At 38.1% G+C, this 10,222-nt stretch overlaps 1 protein-coding gene across 1 annotated transcript in view; it reads left to right on the top strand.

Moving 5' to 3' along the window:
• Positions 1-10,222, top strand: part of FMN2 (formin 2) — a 655,381-nt gene that overhangs the window by 166,451 nt on the left and 478,708 nt on the right. The window contains exon 3 of the mRNA XM_006868578.1: positions 592-739. Within this exon, the coding sequence (XP_006868640.1) occupies positions 592-739 (148 nt within the window). The remainder of the gene's footprint in view (positions 1-591; positions 740-10,222) is intronic.

Below are 10,222 nucleotides of genomic sequence, written 5' to 3' on the forward strand. Positions count from 1 at the left end.
TTTGTTTGTTTGTTTGTTTGCTTTCAATTTGCACTTCAGATTTTCTGTACTGGCCTTTTTATTGTACTTGACGTGGACCAAGATAAGTTTGGTTTCTTGACCTTGTGGGATTAGAAGCTATCATTGTCAAACCATGCTCCTGTTCAGCTAGTCTTTTAGTAAGTGAATAAACAGTTTTTAAAGGGACACCATCTTTAAATGTGAATCCACTCAACAGCAATTAACAACAACAACATATTTAAATATATTAAAGGTGTTAGTTTTCAGATTGAGTATCTGACTTTTCTTCCCTCATAATGTCCTGTAGGTCTTTGCAGCATTGCCACTTTTAAAGATCAAGGCTTTGATTTTACTATAGAAAAGAAGTTGCAACAATTGTGCTTATAAAAGTGAAGTGACTGTGGAAGAATGATATTTATGTGATGAATTTATATGGACTAGTGTAAAATTCTATTTTAATTGACATTTTTATGTTTATACAGATTTACATGAATGACAAAGAAATGATATTATAGCATTTTGATAAAATATGCTAGATATTTTCCATGACCAAATGAATAGCTTAAAATCTCTTTTTATTTTTAAATACAGCAAGATCAACTTTACACCTGGGCGGCGGTTAGTCAACCCACACACTCAGTGGATTATGCAGAAGGGCGGTTTCCCAGACGAATCCCATCTGTTTGTCCTCTGTCTAAACCTCTCAATGAAGACCACAGACCCAAGGATGCAGAAACAGGTAGGAGACTAGAAGCAGTGAATGTTGTGAAAATGTGTTAGCATAAGTTATCTTTGTAGTGGTTAATGCGCCCTGTCTTAAGTATTTCTTAAATCATAAGCTACGACTCCACGGCACATAACAACAACAATCTATAAGTAACCCAGTTAAAATTACTAGGAGGGTTGTTGAATGACAAGACTACTGAATTTTGGGAAATGGAATACTGAAGTACTCAGTGATTATTGTGTGTTCAGAAGTTCGAGAACTACTGTTTCTAGGTATCCAACTTCAGTTATGATCAAGAGATTATGCTTCTCATTCTATTCTGGCTATGAAAACGCTGAAGATACAACCTACTTATTGCTTTTAAAGCAATAACTGCCATCTGACCCCCTCTCTATGAATCTCTTTACTCTTTACTCATTGGTCCTTTTCTAAATCATTTTCTTCACCTTCAAAAATTCACTGGGAGAGGCAAACTAGAGAAATCCATTTTGTGTAATCTCAGTTTAAACTAATTTTTTTTTTAAATTGCACAAGTTTCAGGTGCTATGTATTATTTCTTTAAAATGCTTCTCATTGGTGATTTTGTACTTTCTGTTATTGTCAAGTATTTTGTGTTATTGTGAAAGAAGATAATGTGAAATTTGCATTCGTTTTATTTGGAAGAGATCCATAGGGTTATGATCTTGAGGCCTTGGTTCTAGAAGAGCACTTTTGATTTGTCATACAGAGTAGGGTATCATATTTGTGTGTTAAATCCTGTTAGACTGTTAAGTTGGTTCCAACTCATAGCAGCTACCCTGTATAGATAGGGATTCTGAGGAACGGTTGGTGGCTTTGAACCATAGATCTTGAAGTTTGCAGTCCAGTGCTTATCCTGTAGCATCATACCAAGACTCCATGGTTTTATAGAATATGATTTCTTTAACTTATTTTTTTCTTCTTCTTCTTTTTGGCATAATAAATATTTGACTTCCACTTGATGGCTGCACAAGGATAATGATTCTGATCCATAAAAGGAGAGTAAACAGGAAGAACAATTTCTCCCCTATCGAATATTCCTAAATGGTTTTGATTTTTTTGTTCTCCTTCATTGGCCTGTAGAGGGAAAGTTAGGCGTTAGACACTTAATTTGAACTACAGTAAAATAGGATAACATAAAGTGACAGCACTGAGGCTGGGCTCTGGGACTTCTTAAAATGGGGTAGCACCAACCATTCCTCCCACAACACAGTTTTTACTTCTCTCTGGGTTCAGTCATCCAGTGCAATAGCTACACACACCTCAGCCACCATATTCAGATTTATGGGGAAGCTCACAGGTTATAATCTGGGGTCAGAAATACTCAGAGCCTAAAAGATGCACCATAAGCCTCAGCCTGAAGACACTCAACTCTAGTGCCCTGGGTCAGCAAACCTAGCTTTCCAGATTTAAATTCCTGGGGGAGTCCGACTGTACAAGCTCTGTGAGCTAGGAAATCCTCTGATCTGTCTTGTGCCCTGGTTCTTGGTATCACTGCAGCTGCTCCTCTGCCACTCCTCTAGTGTGACAGCTTTCTGTCCCTAGGTTGAGGTGTTTCAATGTGCAGGGATCTAGAGGATCAAAGGATGTGCTCCACTCCTGGCTTTTATTTGATAGTAGTGAGATTTCCACATCTGGAGATGGCCCATTTTAAACCTATAGGGGAATTTCAAGGTTTTAAAACGATCATGAAATCTGCTAACATCCACAGCTGAATCGTGTCATTCTATTAGTATCTTTTCCCACCTTCTCTTACTCGGACCCAGCAAGGTAGAAACATTGTTTGCTGGGAGTTATAGACTGGCTAGACGAGACATTGGATAATTCTTTACATCACAGCAACTTTATTACCTTGGGCAAGTTTCCTAACCACTGTACCTCAGTTTTCTAATCTGTTAAAATGGTGATGCAAGTAACATCTAGAGCACAGGATTATTTTGGTATAGGTTAATGTTTGCATTAGGAATGTATTTAAAATGTGTTAAGAAGTGCATTCAGAATGCAATGCCTGGCACAGTGTATGTCTGTGCTAGTATTATCATTATTATTATAACTGTTATTATTATTATATTTAGCTATCTTTCTCATGAGTTTCCTTTAAACCAAAAATGGCCCGTGGTGTCAGAAATTTTATTCCAGGCCTCACCACAAAGTCCTGCTAGTAGTAACTAATACTCACAAGCTCTATTTTTATCCCAATCTTTGGAGGGATGCATAATTTCTTTTAAAAGTTTTCCTTTCTGTATGTGTGTGTGTGTATTTTTGTCTCTCCTTCTCTCTCTGTGTGTACCTTTTGTCATCTTATAGTACTGTGTGCAATTGTCTGGAAAGATAGCCTGAGATTAGTATCAACTTTATTTGGAAGAGTTAATTAAGTATGGTGATGATCTCCACATCAGATTGTAGGGAAACACTTCATATTTGTCACACAGAGTATGCCTTGTGAAGAACCTACAAAGACTGGGATAAAAGCAGGAGCTTGTGAGCACAAGGTTCCCTTGCAGGAATTTGTGCAGGACCCTGAAATAAAATCTTTGACATATGGTGTCATTGTGGGCATTGCCTGGGGCCACTCTCAGCCTTTCTTGTGGTCTTTTAATATCCTATCCTTCTGAATCACCACTTACTGTTCCCTAGATGGATTGTTGTTGTTAGGTGCCATCAAGCCGCTACTGACTCACAGCAACCCTATGCAAAACAGAACAAAACACTGCCAGATCCTGGGCCAACCTCACAATTGTTGCCACGCTTGAGCCCATTGATGCTGCCACTTTGCCAGTCCATCTCGTTGGGGGTCTTCCTCCTCTTCTCTGACCAATCATGGTATCTTTCTCCAGTCACTGGTCCCTCCTGACAATATGTCCGAAGTATGAGAGACAAAGTTTGGCCATCTTGGCCTTCAAGGAGCACTCTGGCTGCACGCCTTCCAACACAGATCTGTTGGTTCTTTTGGCAGCCCATGGCACTTCCAATATTCTCCCCCAACATCATAATTCAAAAGCACCAATTCTTCTACGGTCTTCTTTATTCACTGTCCAGCTTTCGCATTCATATGAGATTAGTGAAACCTTAGTCCTTGGGTTAGGTGCACCTTAGTCCTCAAGCTGACATCTTTGCTCTTCAACACTTTTAAAAAGTCTTGTGCAGCAGATTTGCCTAATGCAATAAGTCATCTGATTTCTTGACTGCTGCTTCTATGAGTGTTGATAGTTGATCCAAGAAGAGTGAAGTCCTTGACAACTTCAATCTTTTCTCCATTAATAAGAATGTTGTTTGTTGGTCCAGTGGTGAGGATTTTTGATTTCTTTACATTGAGATGCAATCCATACCAAAGACTGTACTCTTTGATCTTCATCAGTAAATATTTTAAGTCCTCTTCACTTTGAGCAAGTAAGGTTGTAACATCTGCATAGCACAGGTTGTTAATTGCTCTTCTTCCAATCCTGATGCCACGTTTTTCTTCATAGAACCCAGCTTCTTGGATTATTTGCTCAGTAGACAGGTTGAATAAGTATGGTGAAAGAATACACCCTGTCACACACCTTTCTTAATTTTAAACCATTCAATGTTCCCATGTCTGTTTGAACAACTGCCTGTTGGTCAAGTCACAAATTCCTCATGAGCACAATTAAGTGTTCCGGAATACTCATACTTCGCAATGTTGTTCATAGATTGTCTTATTGCACACAATCAAAAGCCCTTGCGTAGTCAATAAAGCACAGGTAAACATCTTTCTGATACTCTCTGCTTTCAGCCAAGATCCATCGGACATCAGCAATGATATCCCTCATTCCACAGCCTCTTCTGAATCCGGCTTGAACCTCTGAAAGTTCTTTGTCAATATATGTTTGCAGCCATTTCTGTATTATCTTTAGTAAAACTTTACTCGCATGGGATATCAAAGAGCTTGTCTGATGATTTCCGCATTCCATTGGGTCACCTCTGTTTGGAATGGGCACAAATATGGATCTCTTCCAATCAGTCGGCCAGATAGTTGTCTTCCAAATTTCTTGGCAGAGATGAGTGAGTGCCTCCTGTGCCACCTCACTTTCTTGAAAGATTTCAATTTTTCTTCTATCAATTCCTGGTGCCTTGTTCTTCCTCCTTCAGTATCATGAGCTCTTGATCATATGTTACCCCTTGAAATGGTTGAACATCAACCATTTCTTTTTGGTACAGTGACACTGTATATTCTTCTTTTGATGCTTTCTGCATCATTCAATAACTTGCCCAGAGGACCCTTCAATAACGAGTCTAGGCTTGAATTTTTTCTTCACCTCTCCTTCTTGAGAAATGCTGAGCGATGTTCTTCCTTTTTGGTATTCTGACTCCTGTATGCTGTTCTTGATGTCATGATACAATTCTGCAAAACCAATGATTTGTTCATCTCAAATACCTTCCTTAGATAGCATAGGAGATGACTATACACATGGACCTTGCAAGTTGAATACATAGAAATCATAGTAGAGTTGACCGTGATGATGCGATTAGAGTAAAGCCAGTGGAAGTAAAGCCCATGAGACCTTCACTTGCTGATGGGACACAACTCAAAATGAAGAGAAACAGCTGTAAACATTGATTAATAATTGAGTGAATTTAGGAAAATCAGAAATTGTCAAAAATGAAGTAGAACACATAAACATCGATATCTTAGGCATTAGTGAGCTGAAATGGATTGGTGTTTCTCTGCTATTCTAAAGGTTTTCAGTGACTAAATTCAGAAGTAGTGCATCACTCCTTCTTCCTAGTCTGTCTTAGATAGATATACTCTCTGAAATGACAACAAATGAGAGATGGGATGAAAGAAATGCTCTATTTAGGGTTTAACATAGCACAAGGTGAAGTTGATCAAGGTCCAGGTGAAGTTCCTTAATGAGGGACCTCTTGCATGATCTCATCTGATAATACAGCAGGCGGGTAAAAAGTGCATATATTTTCAAAAGGAAAAAAATATTCAACTAAAAGAACTGATTTCATTCTGTATGCTCTTCTATTTGTTTATTATAAAAATGACTTACTGGTAAGTAATAACCAGGCTTAGAAATAATAGAATTAATCAATGCCGTTGATTGTCCAGTTGTTCCTATCCTGTGTTTGCAATCATTGATTAATGTGATAATCTAATGTTTTTTCTTCCTGATTGTGTCTTTCTTTTCAGCCTTTAGAATGGGACATTTATATTATGTTATAAAATCCTAGGGTACTTTAAAAACAATCAAAAGTTTAAAATGTTTTATTTTTATGTCTTATTACTTGAATTTTATGTTATTTTATTTATTTCGCATATTGGAGGAGCACTTATTTGAAAGTGAATTGGTAATCTGAATTTGAGTTTGATGAAAGGAGTTATAATTGGAACTGAGGCTGGAAGTTTGTAATGTAGTTTTATTTTCTTCATTTTTTGATGGTTTGCAAAATGCTAGAGCAAGTAAATTTTAATGCATTGATATGTCTCCTTTTTAAAATATGCATTCTTACAAAAGATGATAAATGTAAGTAGAAAATAATTTAACTGCAGTAAATTTCAACATCTGTATGTGTGTTGTTGTTAAGTGCCCATTGAGTCAGTTCCTACTCAAAGTGACTCTGTGTAGCATTTCCAAGGAGTGACTAGTGGGTTTGAGCTGCCGACCTTGCAGTTAGCAGTCCAATGCGTACCCTATAGCACCACAGAGGACTCCCAGCATCCACATAGACTTTTTTTTGTTTGTCTAAAGTGATCTTATGGTGCTTCCTAACTTTTCCTGTTATGACTCCACGACATTCTTTTGGGAAAGTCACATTCATGAAGTGATCTTACTGCCACACACCTGGGCTCACTCTCTCTGAGTCAGGCATTCTGTTATGTGAGCGAGAATGGTGACAGTATAGGGGAAACCTTCAACAGAGGTCTTTAAAAAGTATTTCAATTGCAAACTTGGATAACTCAATTATTAATAGATAGTAACAAATGATTTGCAATGCACATAATAACTTATTGCTGTACTTGGTATAGTTAAGTCTTGGTTAGAGCCGCCATTTTTGACATGTCATCCCTTTCATTTTTAGTTTAAAGCAGAAGGCTTCAAAACTTTTTTTTTTTCTTTTGAATTAGACTGAATTGGTGATCTTTGCTAGAAAATCAAGAATTTGTCTTATGCTTCTTTTTTTTTTTCTCTTTACCTTTTCCTAGTATTGAATATTCAGTAACTCAGATTCCCGGTGCTGCCCACCCCCCTTTAATTTCCCATGCACCTATCTTTATTTCCCCATGATCCTTTCAGTGAAAAATAAGTGTTTCCATCCTCTGGGGACTATTTGAATGTGAAGTGTTGAGGCCAAGTGAAGCCTCATTGCCTCTTCTCACTCATGGGCTGCAGAAGGTTCATCCTTTGCTCCCATTGGCTCCCTGCACAATAGACTGTGCCCCTATATAGATTAGCCAAAGGAGTTCGGATTGGTGTTTTGAAATTTTTAGAATTCCCCGTGAAAGAATAAGGATAGGTGGAATGGAAGTTTAGAAGCAATGGACTTAAAAAGTTGGAAACACTAGAATCCTTTCCATATATAGTAAAATGCATGAAAACATTTTTGAAAAATGGTAAAACTGCACTCTGTCAAAGGCAAACAACTTGCGAGACACAGAAAAACAAATAGTCCTGTTGAGTACAAGCTCTCACAGCTTTGTTTCTTGTTTTTTCTTTGTCTTCTTCGTCTACATTGCCCTTTACTTATATACTTCCCCCTGCCTCCCATGGTTTTTTGTTTGTTTGTTTTTTAACTTTTCTTGAGTCCTATGGCATTTTATCCATAACTCTCTAACACTTGAATTATTTGTGCATTGTAATTATTCTGTTTATATATGTGAGGGGACTTCAAAAAGCTTTTGGAAAATGGAATTAAAATGTAAAACTATAAAACATGAACTTTATTTCTCAACATAAACTCCATCAATATCAGCACATTTTTGTGAGTGATGATACCAGTCATTTGGCCCACCCCTAAAGAACTGAGGGTCTTGTGTATTCAATCATGTTAACAAAGTGGATTTTTACATTCTTAACTGAAGGAAAATGGGTGCCCTTTAAACATTTTATAAGATCAGGAAACAGAAAGAAGCCAGATCTGAGTGTACGGTGAATATCTAATGAGTTCCCATAGAAACTTACCAAATTGCCCTTGTTTGATGAGAGCTATGAGTAGGAGAATTCTTGTAGTGGAGAAGACTTTCCAGTGAAGCTTTTCTGGATGTTTTTCTGCTAAAACTTTGGCTGACTTTCTCATGACACTCTCATAATAAGCAGGTGTAATCGTTCTTTGGCCTTCCAGAAAGTCAATGAGCAAAATACCTTGAGTAGCAACCCCAAACAATTGCCATGCTATTGTCTGCTATTGCAGTGACCAGTCCACTTCTACCTCTTGGTAGTTAAATTGCTTTGATTTGTGCTTCCATGTTTGATCTCCTCTTATAATTCTTTGAAGAAATGTTTTAGGGTATTGATCACACATGTTTAAAAATCTCATTGAAAGCTCTGCTCTTGTGTGTAGCTGATATGATAACAATTTTGTTACCCATTGAGCAGAACGTTTACTCAGCTTTCATTTTTCATTCAAAATTGTGTAAGCTGAGCCAGTTGAGATGTCTGTGTTATTGGCTGTTGTTTTTGCTGTTAATCAATGTTTCAGTTTATTTAGGCACAAACAAGACTGTTTTTTGGTTTTGTTTTTTTTCTCCTTTTAAATTGATATGGATAGTCTGATGCTGTGGGCTTCATCTTCAACATCATCTTGTTCCTTCTTAAAATGAGTTATCCCTTTGTAAACTGTTGATTTCTTTGGGACATTATTCCCATAAACGTTTCTTAAAGAATCAATGATTTTCTCATTCTTCTACCCAAGCTTCACCCTAAATTTGATAACCTATTCTTTAATTTTAGTAGAATTCATGTTGTTATGATAGGGACTCTCTTCAAACTGATGTCTTATCCTTCTTAGTGCCTCAGATTACATCCTATTCAGACATTATAACAAGTTAGTGCTGGTTTATCTATTGAAATCCATGCATAGTGTTTTCATAATACTCATTCTTTTGAAGATTCCTCATAGCTATCTTCCTTGTAGACTTCTGGTATTTCAAAAGCACTTTTAAAGACCTAAATGTACAGAGAAACAACAAAAAATAAGCTAACAATATCTTTATAATAAGAAATGCTCTATTTAGGCTTTAACATAGCACAAGGTGAAGTTGATCAAGGTCCAAGTGAAGTTCCTTAGATCTAATTGGAATTTGACATTTTTCTCCTGTAGATATCAGGAAGATGCACCAAAGAGGGATATGTTGTTGTGTGCTGTGGAGTTGGTTCCGACTCATAGTGACCCTGTACAGGGTTAATGAGGCTGTAAATCTGTACGGGAGCAGAAAGCTTCATCTTTCTCCAGCAGAAAGCCTCAACTACCAGCGGAACAGCTGGTATTTTCGAACTGCTGACCGTGAGGTTCGCAGCCCGATTTGTAACCACTGTACTACCAGAGCTCCTTAAAGAGACGATATAGTAAACAGATAATATAGGCAGCCTTCTGGCATGGAAATCTGCTAAGGGCTACTGTAAATGCCTTATATGTTGGTTTCTCAGAGTATCTACAGGGCTTAAGGCCAGTTAGTTCTTAAAAAAGAGATTCATTAAGGATATGACATACATCCTAAAACACGCTCCACTCAGACCCTGGAGTTCCTTCACGTAGAAAACTCTCCAAAAGAGTCCAATGCCGAAGGCAAGATGGTGTGCGCTAAACTGCTTACTGGACTCCTGGTGTAGTGCTGAAGGATCAGCACTGAACTGTGAACCACAAGGTCAGCAGTTCAAACACACAAGCTGTTCCTTAGAAACCCTACATAGTGTTGCTGTGATTTAGAACCTACTCCATGTCACTGAAAACAACAGCAAAAAACTACTTACTAGGGTTTTTTGTTTGTTTGTTTTTTGCACCTAAAGGCAACTCCTTAGAGATTCCTTAAAGACTCAAGATTCAAAAGGACACCTAAGGAGAGAACAACCAAGATGGTGGATCGGGTGGAAGTGCAGTGAGGAGCTCTGTCAGCAACAACAAAGAATACCCAACCAAGCAGGCTCAGGAGATGGTCCAGAACTCTGAACCACATATAAAGGAACATTTAGAAGGTTGGAAAGCTTACAGCTGGGGAATTTGTGGCAGAAGCAAGAAATCTATTGCTTTCTAGTCTGGGATGCTCAACTGCTCCAGGAGCCACCATCTTGGGTGAGACCCAGCGGGGAAAGGATCAGAGCAGCCACAGATGCCTGGCAGAACCGAGGAGATAAAGGTGTGGACATTCTTTTCTTTTGGTTGCTATTCATTGGTCCCTTGCTGTCTGAGCACTTCCATTTTGGTGACTATAGGGGTGCTTGAGCTAGTGGGCACCCCAGCCCCACCCTCAGAGGGTTCTACTATGCATGCACACAGACCTCCTCGAAATTTAAA

The sequence above is a fragment of the Chrysochloris asiatica genome, unplaced genomic scaffold (assembly GCF_000296735.1).
Source record: "Chrysochloris asiatica unplaced genomic scaffold, ChrAsi1.0 scaffold00119, whole genome shotgun sequence".
Taxonomy (NCBI): Eukaryota; Metazoa; Chordata; class Mammalia; order Afrosoricida; family Chrysochloridae; genus Chrysochloris; species Chrysochloris asiatica.